The 18974-nt window shown below is 37.4% G+C and overlaps 2 protein-coding genes across 3 annotated transcripts; one reads left to right on the plus strand and one right to left on the minus strand.

Moving 5' to 3' along the window:
• The first annotated feature begins 1803 nt into the window (after nt 1-1803).
• LOC137962243 (DNA-directed RNA polymerase I subunit RPA12-like) lies at nt 1804-5576 on the plus strand. The gene is made up of 7 exons (XM_068809001.1): nt 1804-1968; nt 2476-2631; nt 3249-3289; nt 4519-4602; nt 4707-4763; nt 4851-4968; nt 5068-5576. Exons 2-6 carry the CDS (start codon nt 2514-2516, stop codon nt 4926-4928), a joined length of 378 nt encoding a protein of 125 aa, XP_068665102.1. The 5' UTR covers nt 1804-1968; nt 2476-2513; the 3' UTR covers nt 4929-4968; nt 5068-5576.
• LOC137962242 (trans-Golgi network-localized SYP41-interacting protein 1-like) lies at nt 5544-16651 on the minus strand. 2 transcript variants are annotated; one of them, XM_068808999.1, is made up of 9 exons: nt 16475-16651; nt 15803-16393; nt 15286-15678; nt 11883-15200; nt 9302-10118; nt 8485-9125; nt 6234-6384; nt 6072-6153; nt 5544-5903 (listed from the first exon to the last, which is right to left on the minus strand). In XM_068808999.1, the coding sequence occupies exons 2-9, from the start codon at nt 16184-16186 to the stop codon at nt 5801-5803; spliced, it is 5889 nt and encodes a 1962-aa protein (XP_068665100.1). In that variant the 5' UTR covers nt 16187-16393; nt 16475-16651; the 3' UTR covers nt 5544-5800. The 2 variants fall into 2 exon arrangements, with proteins under 2 accessions (XP_068665100.1, XP_068665101.1); XM_068809000.1 differs by having other exon boundaries at nt 15803-16651.
• Between the last annotated feature and the right edge of the window lie 2323 nt (nt 16652-18974).

An 18974-nucleotide genomic window follows, 5' to 3' on the forward strand; every position in this document is an offset into this window, starting at 1 on the left:
TCTCAACATCGAACCAAGGGCAGATCATCCAACACATTAGTACAACAACCTTTCATATATATTGTCAGGAAAAACATATATATTAACAGCTACACTGTAAGGCAAAATAACAGATATATGCCAGCTGGAGGAGAGATGTCATGTACTACCTGGATGAAAGCATTTATTTGGTTCTTCATGTCCCTCACACAAAAACAGTCATTAAATCTTGGCACATTGGAAATGCGAAAGCTCATAATAGTAAGAGGACCAAGAAATCCTCTGGAATTTGATGAACCATTACCAGAGAAGCTACTTTCAAGAATCACTGGTGCGGTAACAAAATGAAGAGCAGCAGGATCACTTGTTTGATCCTACTTATTGATTACAAGGATTTCACAAATTATCAATTTCAAATGATTGAAAGAGGAAGGCTGAAGGTTTACGTGTCGAACTCCAAACTAACAGGGCAAACAACATATTAAAATACACTTTTTGTAATGAATAAGTAGGATCACTTGTTTGATCCTACTTATTCATTACAAGGATTTCACAAATTATCAATTTCAAATGATTGAAAGAGGAAGGCTGAAGGTTTACGTGTCGACTCCAAACTAACAGGGCAAACAACATATTAAAATACACTTTTCATCAGTCTTCTCCTTGACAGGCTTCTTCTAGATAATTCACAGACTTGTTTCTTATAAGAAGAAAACCTCTCATTTTTTCTTAAAATGTTGAACACCGCACACCGGAGACACTCCATGTTTCCATTGAGCCAAAAAGGCCGTATCCACACAAAACCTCTCAATTTTCACAAAAAAAATATCGGTAAGACACAGTAAGAGCCCCATTGAGAAGGAGTAGCACTCAAGTTAGCCGGTATATGTCCTTTCCTTGGTATAGAATGCATTTGTGTAACTAAAACATATGAGAAAGGAGAGAATTCTATTCAATCCTAAGAAGGCAGAACTAATACGAATTTTGAATAGAAAGCAGACAACGCAAACGAGCCTATGAATACAAACAGGAAAAAAAAATCGAAAGAAGACATGTACAAGGATTAAAAAGAGCTCAATAGAATTACGAGAAAGAAAGCAAGCAATATTTGAGGTTCTCATCTACCTATAAAAAAGAATGTGCGCGCTCAACAATCATATCTATCACAAAAGCAATCAGGTTTCAATCTATCAGTACGACATAAAAAGTCTACGCACTCTTCTGATCTTTCCTACTCAAGAAATCTGACGCCTAATTTAACCCAATAACATCTCCCACGGGTTCCCTCTCCCATTTCGTTCCTCATTATTCACAAATACGACAACAAACCGAAACTGATTCATTAAAAAATCGTCTTGGCAACAAATATAATTCTTCCCATTTTGTAACGAACGCAGACGCAAATGCAGATGAATCCAGTTTAGAGAAGATAAAGAATGACATAAATAAGAGAGCATCTACTTCTTACCGACGCCATTGAATGTGAGATCGCAGAAGGTTCGGGTTCCAAGTTCAGGAGGAATGGAGAGAAAGAGAGAGACGGGGAAGGAGAGGGAGAGAGAATAAACAGGGAGAGACGAAAGAGAGTCCGAAGCCGTGGAAAAGAGAAGGAAAAAGGGTGGCGAAAATAATATAGAGACCGCTTTCGCCAACCGACGCGTTTCCGAGTGCCCAAAAGTAACCGTTTTTAACAAATTCACTCGCGCGCGCGCTTCGTTGCTTCAATAAGGCGTGGGTGTATCGTATCATATCGGTACCAGGGGTCCTGAACCGGACCGTGATCGGATCCGAGTTCTTTAAAATCCGGCTCGGGTACGCTAGCTTTAGGTTTTACAGGTGTGTTGGTGTCTTCGCCATCTTCCTCCAACTCCCCTTCCAGAGAAGGTGAAGTCCTGTTGTGTATCCCGAAACCTGATTACCCGGCGCTTCACATCTCCAACTACCGGACGCCCTCAACGCTGTACGAGGCGACGATCGGCTAGCTGAAAGGTATATGAGTCATGACAGTCAGATGTTGCGACTGGCACCGTATCTTGGCTGCTTTTTTTTTTTTTCTTCTTCTTCTGAGTTTAAGTCTATCTTCATCGGCAAAGCTTTTTCGAAGATGTTCGCCCATTATTTGTTTCTTTCTGATTTCTTTCTCTTTTTTAGCGGAGAGTAAGCTCAACTTCGTTTGAGTAGGCAGAAAGAGCAAGAACAAACAATTGAAAGATAGATACTTCGTTTGTTATTTTATTAGGTTAAAGAAATCTGGGGTTCGTTGCCTTGTTCCGTTTCATCGGTATCAAAGGTTTTTACCTATTGTGTTGTTTGAAGACAAAAGCCTTTTATTTTGTAATTGTTTTAAAAAAATTAGTACTTTCTTTCTTTCTTTTATTTCAGTGTGGTGATTTTATTTAAAGTAAACTATTCGCGTTTGAAGCTTTGAGCTGGTACACATTTATCTAGAGTCTCCCTTTATTCATCCCTTCGTTTGCTCTTCTCTTTCCTTGTCAGTGGGGATTACGTGACGAGATTCTGAGTAGTGGGACGCAATGGTGGATCTTCATGAAACTGCTTTCATGTTCTGTGACATATGTGGGTCTTTGCTTTCGATGACGTCGCTTACATACGCCGAGTGCCTTCTGTGCGGCTTGAAGCGGAGTATTAAAGGTAAATCCTTTTCTCTGCTATCTTCATGTATCAATTTATCTTTTTTTTTTATAATTATTATTGTCTTTTTCGTTTCCTAGTAAAAGCGATTCTCGTTATAATGTTCACTTGTTCTTCTCTATCGATCAAGTTCTGGGTTTTATTTTTGAAGAGGTTTATGTAAAAGAGAATCAGGGAATTTTGTTTGGATCTCAGAATACTGATCGCTAGCGCCCTCTCAGTAACTGAGTTGGTGAATTTTGATATTCTCCTTTTTTTGAATGATCTCCTTTAGTATTGGTGATCAAAAGGATCCCGTGGTTATCTCTCTATATGGTTGCGCAATGGATGAAAGAAAAAGTACATTTAAACAAGAAACTCAGAATCCAGATCTAGTCGGAGACTTTAGCAGTTCAAAAGTATCTTGAGTGATTTTTTGTTTTAATAACACTTTAATTATTTCCTGTGACATTGAATACCTGTAAGTTGCTTCGGTCTCTTCCTTGGGCACTAATGCAATTCCTTTATCTTCATTTTTCAAACATTTAGGTAGTTTGGTGTCACATCTGATTGTCTTATAGCTTGCTGCTCTGTGTAGTTTTGACATTCTTTTAATCTGCTGTTTCATTCTATTCCAGAATTACAAGAAAAAGAAACAAGCTATAAGATCACAGCTGAGGTATGCATTCAGTTGTTTTGCTATATAATTTTTGCAGTGTAGCTGTTCATTCTTTCCTCATAGTTTTAGCACTATGTGCCAATAGTCAGAAATTGCAATGCTGAGAACTAGGACGACTTGGAAGGCATGTGAAAGATAAAGATATATTGTGTAGGATATAATTTCTCAATGAAGAAATAGTATCTTAGATCCGATTTGGACACTAATGGGCTTTTTTTATACTTCTTGAGGAACTTGATATTGTGCTATTACATCTAGTCATGCAAAATTCTTCTCAAAAGTTTTATCCTCCGGAACAATGTTGGTATTTTCATCCAAAAGGATGCTGTCTATTCAAAAATGTTATGTTAGTTGTTATTTTCCCTGAAGATTCAAATAAGACTTATAATAACTATGTTCAAGATCCTTTGTCTGTTTTTTTGGGGGGTTAAATTGCATTCAAGTTTCTCAACCTGCTAAAGGTTGGTCTTGTCAACATTGACATGGGAATTCTGTGGCAACTTTAACCTGGAGCAAGTATTTGACAACAAGTAAGGTGGCCAATCATCAACATCCATTACATGCACTGATTACGTAATCTGTCAAACGGCCAAGCTGGTATCCTAGGGCACTCCTTTGGTAGGATTACCCGAATCAATTTTGATAGAAAGTATTCATGAAAGTAAGAAGGAGCAAAGAGTCTTCGATTTCTGAGGTGGCATAACGGATGGCTTCTGCCAGAAGCCCTGTCATGCTGACAGGCCTCAGAGTATATCTGAAAGCATTTGGCTATCCTGATAGTGAGTGCATCCCTCATGTTATCAAATGTGAATGTGGGCACTGGCCAAGAGTCTGACTCAGATTTTTTTCAAAGGTTTATGACCTCTCTGTGAGCCTTGATGTACTTACCTAAAAGATTCAGAGAATTATTTTCCCACCAAATAGAAAAGAAGAAAGTTTTACAAATGCAGAAATAAATATTTGACTAATAAAGAGGTTTTTCCTTTGCAACTGCACTGCTGTTTTTTTTTCTCTTTATATGCCACTGTTAAGGCTGGAGAAGCTTGCCTACACTGTGATTGTGCATTTTCTGCTAGGTGACCATTCTAGTGCAATGGGTTACAAAAATCTGTTCCTTGTACATTTTTGTCTTGTGATATGCGATCTTGGCCGTATAATAAAGTTTACTTTTTCTTTTTCTCTGACACCTTTCTCCCTCTCTTTCTCGTATTACATCTGTTATGTAACAGGATATCAGAAGGAACCTAAAGATTCAACCTTTTGTACAACTCAATAAATTTCAAATAGCCGAGGCACAGGTGGAAAGAGCTACAGTAAGTGAATTATTGATCCTTAAACTTCATATCAGTGGAAAAAGTTTTAAGGCTTAGATCATCTTTACTGCTCTGAAGTCTGAATTTCTACATTATTGTAATAGGTGAATGAGGCTTGTCCTCAATGCCGCCACCCACAACTTGAATATTACACAAAGCAGGTAAATATACCGCATATCTTCGATTCTTTGCATTTCCAAATCAATGCAATCTTTCTAGTGATATGCTTTCCTTTTTCCATTTTACAGTTGAGATCAGCAGATGAAGGACAGACTGTTTTCTATGAGTGCCCAAAATGCAGACACAAGTTCTCATACAACACATGAAGTTCTAGTCCTGATTTACTTCTCTCAATCATACTCTTTGGTACTCCATTTTAATTTTCTTTTATTTCATTTTATTTTATTGAAGAGCAAAACAGCACTTTTTTAATCTGAACTTGAATGTATTTCCTATGGTTTTCAGGAGAAACAGAAAGCCTCTCACGATCATAATTGTAAACCGGTGTCAAGAGTTGCTACAAATGTGGTTAAGATCTTATTAATCTTTTTCAACCCAAAAGAGTGTGAAGATCCAGATGACAAGTCCTTCAGTAGATTGTAGTCGGTGCACATTCTTGTTGTATTAATGGAATTAGAAGACTAGAGGATAAACTTGGGATGGTTTTGGTTTTGATCAAATTAAAGATGCCCAGAACTGAAACATGCCAACCCAGAAACGGCTTCTTTGAAGATGCTCTCGGCTCGTTTCGTTTCTGTAGCAGTGTCCCTTCATCCATTCACGGAATAACGGAGGACAAAGGAAGAACATTTGTAGTATCAGCACCAGATAATGAAATTTCCACTTCTGTGGATCCATTACCCAATTCTATTTCAGATGAACGCAGGCATCTGTTTGAGTATCAATCAAGAGACATGAAAGATAAATGATGAGATCCACAATTTTTTTTTTTTTTTTTAAGGTTGCACTTCCATCCAATATCAATTATGCGAAACAAAACTTGTTATACATTTTGTCAACAAAAAATGAATGAAATTTTAACCTGTGTGAGACCAGGATTCTCCAAGCCTAGAACAAATGGGTGAACAAGGGCAACTGCAATAGAACCCATGGCATATTTGAAAAAAAAATGATAAGAAAGTACTAAAAACTGTTTACAATTATGATACAAGTATTACGGGGTGATTGCAGTGCTTGATTACAAGATGGACCCCAACACCCAAACGTGCAGGAGCAACCAATAAGCTATGAGGCCCATCCTAGCTCCAGGCCGGTTCATCAATAGGCCACCTCCAGCAACCCTGTAAAATGTGTATGAATAAAAGTTCACCAGTCCAGATCTTTCATTTCATGTAGAGTAATAAAACAATGACAATAATATGTTGTAGTAAATAGAAAAGGCCTTAATGATTTGTTTTATGTTGCTTCCATAGAAACATTAGAAATGTAAACCAGTATTAAGAGCTTACCATATTCCATCTACTCTATCTGCAATTGGCTTTCCTTGCTTTGGGATGAAGCCAGATGAATTGAGAGATTTGAATACATGACCTGCAAGAATTTTCAAATTTGTATAATGACCTTCTAACATGACAATTATGACAAGAAAGAACTGGGGAATGAGGAACAACCTTTATCATCATCAACTTCATGGTGGTTAATTAATCTATCTGACTCAGAATTAATATCGATGGCAAGGTGATCACTTGATGCCTTTCGCAGTGTCCTCACATGAGCAGAAGGTAAAACAGAAGGAATCTTATTGGTTATTCCAACATGAGTCTGTGATCCACAGAAAACAAGTCCATAAGAATCAGATCATTAACTCTAAAATTTATGACCATATTATGAACAGGGTACAAATCATTGGCCTGCGGGCATGCAAAAAGAAATCTAGAGGTAGGGCTGTAACTGGATCAACTAAATATCTGGATATCATTTACTGCAAGAACAAAATAACAATATGATAGGACAAGAATGTAAAGTTCTCAGAAAGTCACATAGCTGATGTTTGAAAATCCGTAGACCAAGATATTCCATTATCAAGTAATCGGGTTTTTAAACGTGAAATCCTGGTAAGGATCTCATAACCTTTTCATATAACCTCCTTCAATATCTCCTAAGCCCTGTGCACGGATATGTGTCACTACTTAATATGGGTGAGATCAAGAGAACTCGTAGTATGTTGCACTATCTAATAAGGATGAGGACAAGATAATATTCTAGCACATAATTGAAAGCTTGAATAAAGTAAGACTATCTGATAAATTCTCTCAACTTTTCCATGTGGTACACAATCTCAAGCTAGAAAGAGAAATGATGTATGCCATTCAAAGGTGGATGAAATATACTTCACAAATCTAAAGGTCAAATGACATGTTTTCCAATCGATGGGTAGTTTGGTCTTTGAAGGCATAATCGCAATTGCCCTTCAATAGCCTAATGTTTTAGAGTAGTATCTGCTTGGGGTGCCATGGGTACATGATTACTTCCAAATAATGGTGTCAATGCCTTCTTCAGGGAAGAAAAAAAAAAGGGTGCGAGTGGCAACAACATATAAAAGACATTTTAGTCATTTTAACTTATATTTTGAAGTGAATAAGATATAAAAGGAAGAGGTCTCAGCCGACCTTAACTTTTTGTCCTCTCCCCTCTTTCTGTATCAACTTCCTGTCTCTCTCTCTTATTGCTTTAGTTGTGTTTTGGATTAGAACCATCTAAGCCCTTTTTTGTTTATTGGTTTGGCCTATGTGCTTACTCTCTATGGACTGTGTTTGTAATGTTCTCCATGTGTTGAGTCAGGTTTTCTGTTTCCACCAAGATGTGAGGAGTATTGGTGGTAAAAAATCCACCAGTCTATAGATATAAATATGTTTCACCAGTCTATAGATATAAATATGTTTCACATCTCAAGATATTGTCTGAGAGTTAAGAGTTGTTCTTTGCAGGCGAACAGTCCAATATAGGTCTGGGCTCCAATTGATTCAATGCTTATTAGTTGGGAAGAAGCTTCAACTAGTCAATTTTGGAGAGACCAGCCCGAATTTAACAATTCCACATACCAAAAGTAGGGAGATGCTAAGAACAATAAAATGTTATCTGACTGTCCCACTTTCCTCACTTCATTTTCCTTCCCATAAACTAACTTTCTCATTCTACAGACGAGAAATAGACCTGAACATCTATTTTTTTATTCAACATAATCAGAAGGCATAGCAACAAATATTTGTACAGACCATCATTTCTAATGTTTATACATGGATGCAATTGTTGTGCTCACTCAGTTAGAGAATGCCTTACAATATTTCTAAAATCAAATTGCAGCATTTGAGACAAGAAATCAACATAATTATGAGAAAGTGCTCTAATAAAGGCTGCTGCTAAATTACATCTCAACCATATCATTCTTAAAGGTGTCCATGCAGTCAGAGAGCACCCGCATGCAAAGGAAACCTCAAAGATATAGCAGAGACTAATAAAAGCCCATGAAATGGGTCTTTGGCTCAGTGGTCACATGAATAGATCTCTCTTGTGAATCTTGGGTTCAATTCTAACCAGTTCATGTGGGGTTCAACAAGCAAAATTATTAAAATCCAACAAGAAAAGATCATAGAATATATATCAGCATGAAGATAAGCAACTGGCAGTAAGAAGCAAATTCAGATTCTAAACTAGACCAGAATATTTAAAACAAGGTGTTACATCTCAAGGATAGAGCATATCATTTTATAGACACTAATTATGAGGGCATTTAAACCACCTATATGGAATCAAACAAAAATGTATTGCGTTTCAACATGGTGGGATGTATATAATTACTAAACACTGCATCCTCTCATATTTACTCCTGGTCCAATGAAACCTAGAAGGACAAAATTTTACCTCATCTTCAACTTCAGATATCTCTGACCCTAACACTGCAGAAGGCGTCTCGTAGAGGCTCCTTTCCTGAATGGTTTCTGCAGCTACCTGTCTGTCATGTAAAGCCTCCTCAAGCAATTTAATTTTTGTAGACAATTCATCGACTAGTTTTTGACTGCCTTGCAACTTGGTTCCCATTTCCTGTGCCTTTGCTTTGGAACCTTCTGCTTCCAGGATTAAGCCCAAAGCCAGCTCTTCTAGTACTGGTAGTTTTCCTTTGACTCCAGAAATTTTCTTATCTTCAAAATTATCACCGCTTCCAAATGTTCCAATTATCCTCTCCAGACTCTGATCCAGCTCAGCCAACTCATTATTTTTCATTTCCAGATCCTCTTTTATAAAAGTAAAACTCTCAATTTCTCTCTTTAGGTGTTCTATTTCAACATATTGAGCAGTAAGACTCGACTGCAGCTTCTCTTTCCCACTAGCCAATGAGTTTACCCCATTCTGTAAGACAGCAAAATTGTCAATGATGTAGAATAGCTTATCAACCACAGACTCCAGACTTCTAACTTCAGATTGTCCCATTTGCAGTTCCATCTTATTAACTTTGCTGCAGAGAATCTCCAATTCACTTTTAGAAAGAAGATGCTCCTCCACACCTGAAAATGCCAACCAGGGTAAACCTAGCTTTTAAGTATGAAGATTGTCTTTTCTCAAGATAAAGAAAAAATGCACAGTATTAGAAACATAATAAGAACAATGCTATTATTCGAATAATCAAAAGAAAAAAAAAACTCCATATGGAGCAGCCGAGCATGAGCTGTGAAAAAATTACCCGGATCTGTAGCCAATGAAGTTTGGTATTGAGATGAAAGTTTTTCCTCCTTTTCCCCTAGTTTGTGCTCTTTTGCCTGATAATCCTCTAGTTTAAGTTTCATCTCTCTGTAGGATATTTTCAAGGCATCAAGATCCTCCTCCAAATTGTGCACTCTCTCTAAACTTGACTCCTTATCTTTTATGGCATCTTCTGCTACAAATTTGGTATGTCTTAATTCATCTTTCAACTCCTCAGAGGTTGTTAACCAAACAGTTCTAGCACTCATGAATTCTTCTGTTTTAGCTTGAATATGTTTCACAACCGCTGACAACTTTTCTGCAGCCTTAATGCATTCTGATTGCTCTTCTGGTACATTACCACCACCTCTTGCTCCTAAGTCCACAGAATCCAGACCTGCACTGGAGTTCGAGACAGTCTGCAGTTCTAGGATAGAATTACAGCATGCAGTATATAGAACATCTAGATTGTTCTGTAGCACTGTTATCGTATTCTCTTGGTCTTGGTTACTTGCTTCCAAGTTTTTCATGTTAAGCTTCAGCAACTCCATGACTCCAAGCAAATGAACAACTTCCTTTCGTGTTACTTGTAATGCCTGTGACAATACTCCAACACGCTCATCCATATAAGAAGAGAAACATTCAAACTTGTCAGTGAGACGTTTATTTAGCACACTGAATCCTTTCAAAATTTTTGGGATGTAAAATGAGATACTTCCAGAAATATCTCCAGCACTTCTCTCACTGTTCTCCACTGGATGATTTAGATTGTCTCCATTTTCTGGGCCCAAATATAGTTTGGCCATGTGAGGATAATTCTGGAAATTTGAGACACATTGAATCAATTAGATAAGAGTATTGTAAGTATTACATGAATATAGTAGGTTAGATGCAGCAAAGAAAGGCAACATGACTAACAAAACTAACAGGTAACGTATTCAAACAAGAAATGTAATCAGCAAGTAGCAAGAAACACTGAATTACCAGGTGTACGTGCCTGAGTATATGCAAGTAGGCACACAGTGTCAAGTCAAAAGCACTCTACAATTCAAGCACTAAGAAATAAACGAATCTACTTCCAAGTACTCACTCTCATACTTTTAGTTCTGCAGTCCCCAAAATTTTAGAATAACAATAAAAACAATAATTTCATTTTTTTAGTACCAAAATATGTGCCTTTTGTAATTATTGGTAGTCTTTTCTAAAAAAAATCTTATAAGAAACTTGGATTTAGATGGATGCATCAATGCTTAATGGAACAGAATATAAAGCACTGAAGAAACATCACTCACAGAAGACATTTAGAGGTGAAACTTTGAGATGGATTTGTTTTAAATTTTGGAGAAAATTAGAAACAAGCATATTCAAGAAAACATGAAAGTGACCCCAGTAGATGAGAATATAAGAGAGTCATTTTTATTGTTTGGGCATGACCAATTTAGACCTAATAATGTCCCAGTGACATGTCACCGCGAATTAATTGATCAACAGGAATAAAAGGAATAGAAAATGACATATGCTGAAATGATGAACAAAGACTTAAAGGTTGGCCTAACTGTAGAAGTTAGCAAATGATAGAACTAAATGGAGGAGGAGATGCGAACAACTCAACTAGTAAGGAAAAGGCTAAGAAGAGGAAGAAGAAAAAAATATGCTTGCAGAATGGGTACATAATAAATGTGTACAGTATTTTAATACCACAGAATTTGTTTGATGTTAAAGCAATGTTGTTGACATTAGACTCAACTCGGGCTGGCATAATAAATGTGTACAGTATTTTAATACCACAGAATTTGTATGATGTTAAAGCAATTTTGTGGTGCTTTTCTCTAGTTGCAATAAGCTAGCTCTTGAACCTGACAGAGTCCTAGTCCCTGATCTCCTTGTCCCAGACCCATCCTTATATTGCTTTGTTTTCTCCAAAATTGGCAATTAAGTAGCACATTGTGAATACAACAATTCAAATCAGAACAGACCCTTATAGCCCAGCAAAGTGGATCAATGAATCAGTATGAAGTCGGCCAATTTACTGCAAAGATTGTATGATTTCAGAACTCAAATAAGCTGACACGAATGTACAGTAACCATTCAAATCCAAAAATAAGGACAGCATATTGGCATGGAGCTCATCTTTTTACCCACTTTTGAACAATACTTAGTAGTCTCTCACCAGCAAAGAATCTTATAGTACATAAATGCTAGAACATTAAAATATAAACTTGCTTTAATTGTAACATTACTTATGCTTAACTTTCCACTCTCAAAAACAACCAGACTCTAAACATTGATTATGATAGCTGATTGAGTTCAATCTCACAGTTTAAATGTCTTGGCTCCATTGCATTATATGACAGCCTGATGCCACATAAAGCTTTTGCCAGTGTAACAAGACAACCAGGACCAAGTTTCAGTATAGACCTCAATTTTTAAGCATAATTAAGCTCAAGCTATCTCAATATGCATTCCGCGTTAAGGTCCCAAATTTGGAACTCAATCTGAATTGGAGATTTTTAACCAGGAAAACATCAATTCATGATTCAAAAAGATGTCTACTATCATATGCTCTATAACAAGATTAGTACCTCAATGTCAGGACAATTTTGAAGCCAATCAGAACCTTTCTCCACAAATTGTTCTTGCATATCTTGAAGCAGAAGGCTCAAATTTCTAAGACCCTCGTACTTTTTCTGAAACTCCTTGTCTAGTAAGGATAAAAAATCATTATTTGTCACAAGCATATGTAGATTGCTAAGTTGATCAATGAGCTCAGAGGACTGGTTCTCTATTATGCCATGTGTTCCTTCTAGCTCTTCCATACAGGCAGCCAACTTGGCATTTAGTGACAGAATCTCCTGCTTACTTTGAAGTCCTGCTTCATTCTTCTCATTCTTCAACTGTGAAACATTATTCTCTGCGTGTAGCAATGAGTCTTCAAGAGATTTCAGATTTTTATGGGCATCTGCCAGTTTCCCGGCCAGAAGAACACTGTCTGCTTTTCCTTTCTCTAACTCTTCCTCTGCACTGATCCTAGCTGCTTCAAAATTTTTTTTTTCTTCGCCAAGCGAAGAAACAGTCCTCTCTGCCTGTGACAAAGCATCTTCCAATGATCTTATAGTTGCATTTGATTCTTCTAATTTTCTAGCTAGCAAATAAGCTTCTTCTTTTGCATTCTGTACTTCATTTTCTAACTTAGGTAATGTATCTTCCAGAGTTTTTATGGTTTTATGGGCATCCATTAGTCTGTCATCCAGCAATTCTTTGTCTGTATTTGCCTTCTCTAACTCCTGCTCCAAACCAATCTTCACAGCTTCCAAATCTTGCTTCTCATCACCAAAGACAAGGATACTTATTTCTGCTTGTGACAGAGCATCTTGCAATGATCTGATAGTTACATGTGATTCCTCTAACTTGCCAGCCAGCAATTGAGCTTCTTCTTTTACTTTCTGCAGCTCCTGCTCGACAAAGGCTCTGCCAAGTTGTGATTGCTGTATGAACTCCATGAGCCATTTCACCTTCACTATAGGATCCTCAAAAACAATATCATTTGAAGATTCTTTTGGAAGAACAAAGCCCTCAATAGACTCAATTAATCTTTGTAGTGCATTAGTTCTCTCACTGAGGAACTGCTCAATTTGATCCCTCTGCGTTTTTGCATTTACAATATCAGACTCAAGCTTCGGAATCAACTCTAAGTCCCTCCTTAAGCTCTTAATCTGATCTTTGCATTCATTTAAAGCTGATTCTTGTTGCTGGAGCTCTTCCTTTAGCCTCTCAATTTCTTTGTTCTTTTCATCTATAGACAGCTTCAGACCATCTCGGTCTTGCATGAGCCCCTTGCCTTTCTTCACTGCCAAGGATAGTTTTTCCCTAAGAATGGAAACCTTCTCATCAGCACGTTCAAGATCTTTGTGCAGGGAATCTCTCTCTATTTTTAAGGCTTCTATTTCTTCTGACACTCTACTAAACTCAATGGACAGACTTCCAATCTCTGATCTATCAAACCAATCTTCTTCAGCAATCAACTCAAAGAGCATGAGGTCTTGTGTGCTCAAATATAACAAACTTTGTAGTCTTTGGAATTGTTCTTTCTCAACAATAGATGACTCAGAAGCATTGATTTTATCCTTTATCTTTCCAATGAATTTCTCAATCAAAATATCTACTTCAGCAGAATAGTCATCAGGACTTTGATCATCACTGCAGCTTCCAGAAACATCTATTAACTTCTGTAGCAGCACTTCTTTCACAGAAGAAGATTGATTTGATTTTTCAACAAGTTCTCCATACATTCTTGTTACATCTTCCAGCATTCTGTTTTTTTCTGTAATCCTCCCAAAACATGCTTCTATGAGCATATCTGTGTCTATGGGAGGCCCATCATACCCACGATCAGCCATTGTGCTTTCAGACACCTCTAATAGCATTCTCATCATCTTATCCTTCTCAGATGATACTTGAGTTGATTTTTCAGCAAGATTTGCATATTTTTCTTTTAGATCTTCCAACATTCTGCTTCTTTCTTTTATCAACTTAATGCATTTGTCTACAATAAGATCTGAATCTGCAGCAGAATCATCAAGCGTACCTTCTTTGTTGACTTGGCTTCCCACTACTTCCAGTAACTTCTTCCGTATGTCATTCTTCTCAGATGATACACGAGATGATTGTTCAGTTAGATCATCATACTTCCTAGTTAGGTCTTCCAGCCTTGTCTGAAGCAAATCTTTTTCCTCCTTTTCCGACAGAAGTGTTGTTGTTAAGTTATCAATGTCCTTGCGTGCCTTGGATAGTTGTGACTCACGTGATGCAATAGCTTCCTGACTCTCAATCACTTTATCCAGCAACCGGCTTAAATCATCTTTTGCCTGAACCAATGATTTTCCAAGCCACTGAATCTGAGATTCTAAGACAGAAGATGAAACATTTTCTGGTAGACAAATACTAGATAATGCGTCCCTGATTTTGTGGTTTTCCAATGAGATGCCCTCACCAATACTTTTCTGGTCCACAAGCCATCTGATTTTGCCTAAGACCTCCAACGACTGAATCTCTTCTGACGTATGGACCTGGGACACTGTCTCTTCTATTTCCTGTAAAATACTATCCCTTTCTGAGAAGGATTGCTGAAGAGAAACTACTAAATCTTGTGTTCTTACAAGCTCTTCGCATCTAGCTTCTGCAGCTTCCAAGGCCTCAGATTTCTGCTGGAGCTCAAGTAAACATTTTTCAAGATCACTTGTTTTCTCATTTAGTGAAAGTCTCAGTGAGTCTCTCTGCTGTACCAGAGCTTTTCCTTTCGTTACAGCCATACTGAGCTTCTCTCTGGAGTTAGCCAACTTACTCTCTGCCTGCTCAAGTTCCAACTTGGTTTCGTTTGTCTCAGCAGTTGCCACATTTGCTCTTTCATTTGCCTCATCCAGACCTTCTAGCAACTTCTGTTCTTCTTCCTCAAGTTTGTTAAGTTTTTTTATGAGATCTAACTCCATTGTTTTCTGTTCAGCTAATTTTCTCTGGGTTGATGCAAACTCCTCTTGAACTGAAGTAATGAAAGATGTAAAAACATCTTGTGAAACTGACAGGTCAGTCACTTTTGTATGTAATTCTTCAATCTCCTGTTCCTTCAGAAAAACTATGCCATCAAGTTCTCTTATTGTGCTCTTAGTTTGTAATTGCTCATCTATTGTGGTTTTCAAGTGAGAAACAAACATAGAGCAATCACTAAGCATCACATTCACTGGTATCTCACTGTCTGTACTCCCTTCTAACTCTTCCTTTTCAGTGTGATGAAGACGATCAACAAATCCATCACCATTCTCACCAAGTAACACTTGTTGACTTCTCAACGCAAGAAGCTGGGAGTAAAGAGTACCGAGTTCTTTAACAAATTTCTCTCTTTCTTCCTGGTTGACAAGGAATCAGTATAATAAGAAACTAACAGGTAAAGAAAGCATAAATAAACTTTAATCACCAGGACAACATTCCAACCTCATGCACTTTATTCTCTTTTGCCACAAGTTCTTTCTCTCTGAGGGTACTATCCAGTACAGACCGGACTAGTCCTAGTTCATCAACCAACTGGTGAACCGTCAACGTGTCCTCCATTACAGTAGAAGAGTGTGAAGAAGATTGTATATGATCGTATTCCTTGTCTTCTGCTTCTGGAGCTTCTATGACTATGACTGACCCCTCTAGATCAGGAGTCCTGCCAACAGTCAACTGATCTGGTGCATCAACAAACATTTCTTCTTTGCCAGCATCCTTGGAGTCGGACATACTTCTGTTGTTCTGGTTTTGTTCCATAGTGTATTCTGTGCTTACCAAAACGCCATTGCTGTGGTCCACATGATGCCCCTCCGAATTTTCAGACTCCTGTGTTCCCTTCAGCACATGGGAAAACCAAAATTATTTCAAAATGATAAGAGCCTTAAATAATATAAAATGCAAAAGAAAAGAAAATAAAAAAGTTACATGCGACAGAGTTCGATACTTTTGAATGTCCCACCTGGTCGGTTGAATCAGTTGATTCCACTAACTTAATTTGGTTAAGGTCCATTTCTCCCATATTATCCACATTGTCCTCTTCTTTTGTTTCACAAACTTGCTGCACATCAATTGAGGAAATAAAACCCACGGACCCATTTGATTCCCCTTCAGTGGAAACAGGTACTTGGGCTATATCCGTTTGCTCACTCTCTGACGGTTCCACCAAATAATCACTGTTAACGTCGGTAGCCCCTTCACCGGGAGAATAAAACCTGACCTCGGAAGCAGAAGAAGATTCAGTGACGTGCTCCGCACTCACAACCTCAGGTTCCCATTCACGGACAGCTCCATTTTCGCCATGCACACTTCCGGCGCCGAGATAAGAAAAGTTGTTCTCCGACATACCAGACAAAAAATCATATAATTACACGCCCCAGAGTTAATCACTCCGCCATCAACCAAATCAACTAGAACTAAATCCAAGTATATCTCTCCCTTCCTCAATAAACCCTAGATCTCACCAGTCAGGAGCAGCGACAGTCGCCAGTTCTCTTACAGCAAAAATAGACGAACCCCAAAACGAATTCCAAAAGCAAGATTCCCGAGAAAGCTAAACCAATGCAAAAAGAAAATTCAGAAGGAACCAATACGAGAACAGAACAACAGTCGGGGATAAAGGATCGAGATCTACCTGACACTGGGAATTCAGTGATTAATACATATGCAAGCTTATGATCCAACAACATGCACGGAATTGAACAAAGAAGCCGAATTTAGTTGTTTATTCAAGGATTCGGGATTAAAAGGTCCGTGCAGAGAGATTTACATGCAACTGCAACGACAGGAACGGAGATGACAGCGCGAGATGTGAGGCCAGGGCGCGTGGGAGCTACGTCTCGGACTCGTCTGAAGGTCAAGAGGAGGTAACGATAGTAACGGAAAACGCTCAGGACATGATGAAGCTTCGAACCGAGCCGGTTCGCGAGCTGGCTCGGTTCGGCTCGGTTCGGTTCGGTTCGATTCATCATTTATCGAGCTCGAGCACCGAAATCGGCTCATTTACCTTAACGAGCCGAGCTCGACCGAAGCTAGGTTCGGTTCGTCGGCTCGCGAGCCGGCTCAAAATGAGTCGGATCGGTATGAATCGGTAACGGATCGCGAGCTAGCGGGGGAGCGAGAGCCCGACCCCTCCCATCGGTCGTCGTCGCCGCCTCTACCACCGTTGTAGCTGTTCGCCGGCATCTATACCGCCGTCGCAGCTGCTCGCCGGCTGCCTCTACGGCCATCCGTTCGATTTCTTCCTCTCCTCGCCGTCGCCTCTGTTTCTGTCACCGCTGCTTCTGTCACCGCCGCTTCCGTCGCCGCCGACTCCATCGTGGCCGTCATCCCCGACGATAGGTCCTCCCCGGCGTCGTAACCCCCTTCCCTCTGGTCATCTCGACGGAAAACCAGAACAGGGGAGAAATAATCTCCCCCTTCCTCGCGAGATCATAAAATATAAAAAAAAAAAAACTTTTTCCTCTGGAAAAAATTAAAAATAAATTTTATAGAAATAATTTTCTATAAACTATTAGTGTCTCATGTTTTTTTAAACATTTTTCTAATTGAAATTTTTTATTAAAAATCATATAATTTTCTAAGTAAGATTTTTCGTACCAAGATGGGGTGGAAAACTGTATACAAAATTTTTGAATAAGTATTTAACAGTTGATGCTGTAATACTTTTAGCATGAAACAATTTTCATTACAATTTTGTGTTTGATATTTTATTTAATTAAAAATTTATCGATAAGTGTAATAATATATTAGATTGATTATTAATTTTTATTTATTTCCCTAGAAGAGACAATAAAAGGTCTATTTAACTTTCCTAAGAAAATTTTAAAATATTTCCTGTAATTTTCTAATAAGTCACTAATAGTAATAAGATTTTATTTAAAGTTTTTTGGGGAATATGTATCATAGGAAAAATATTTTTAGTTTTTCCCAGAATATAAATTTTTATCTAGGGGCACGGAGGAGGCCATAATAAATTATGGCCAGATTCAGAAATTACAAAACAAACTAGACAATAATTGGAGTAACAAATATTAATATTGGTGTATTTTAATCCATTATTGAAATTCAATCCTGAACCTCCCCTATCATTATATTTTTTTAAAATGTATGCATAATTTTATATATAATTTATTCAAAGCCACCCCTATGTGCGAGATCATAAACAAGGAAAAAAAACACTCTGTCCCTTCATCATGGCTCTTAAATAAATTGAAAAGATATTTTAGTAGAAATACGTTTCTAGAGATTATTAGTGGTTTTTTCAATAAATGTTAAAAAGACATTTTTAATAGAAATATAGTGACCATTAGTGCCTCATATTTTTTCAAAATATTTTTCTAATTATAAATTCTTTTTAAAAAATCATATAATTTTCCAAGTAAGATTTTCTTGCCAAGATGGGTTAGAAAACCATATAGAAAAATTTTGAATAAGCATTTGACAGTTGATGATATAATTCTTTGAGCATGAGGCAATTTTCATAGCAATTTTGTGTTTGATATTTTATGTGATTAAAAATTTATCGATAAGTATAATAATATATTAGATTAATTATTAATTTTTATTTATTTCCTTAGAAAAGGCAATAAGAGGTCCATTTAACTTTCCTAAGAAAAATTTAAAATATTTCTTGTAATTTTCTAGTAAGTCTGTAATAGTAATAGGATTTTATGGAGTGTTTATGCAGGTATTATGTATATTGATTATGCCCAATTTTAAGTAGAGGTCATGCCGAATTTTATATAAGTATTATATATATAGATTATGCTCAATTTTAAGTAGAGGTTATGCCTAATCTTATACACATATTATATATATAAGTTATGCCCAATTTTATGTAGAGGTCATGCCCAATTTTATGTAAAATGTATGCATAATTTTATATACATTTTATTCGATATATATTATTTGAAAAATTTTAAATATATGTTGAGGTTCGAGCTCGATGACAATTTTAGGCTCGACTCAAAACTTGGCTCGAAATATTTAAATCAAGCTCGACTCGAACATAAGCAGGTTCGGGCTCTGCTCGGCTCGGCTCGGCTCGACTCGATGCCACCCCTAATTGATGATTATATGGTATATGGAAAGATCAAAAATATATTTGAGAGAAATATAAATAAATAAGTAAT

This window comes from Aristolochia californica, unplaced genomic scaffold, assembly GCF_029961685.1.
Source record: "Aristolochia californica isolate CCGP_79_NKW_82.1479 unplaced genomic scaffold, dmAriCali1.0.hap1 SCAF_4, whole genome shotgun sequence".
In the NCBI taxonomy this organism is placed as follows: Eukaryota; Viridiplantae; Streptophyta; class Magnoliopsida; order Piperales; family Aristolochiaceae; genus Aristolochia; species Aristolochia californica.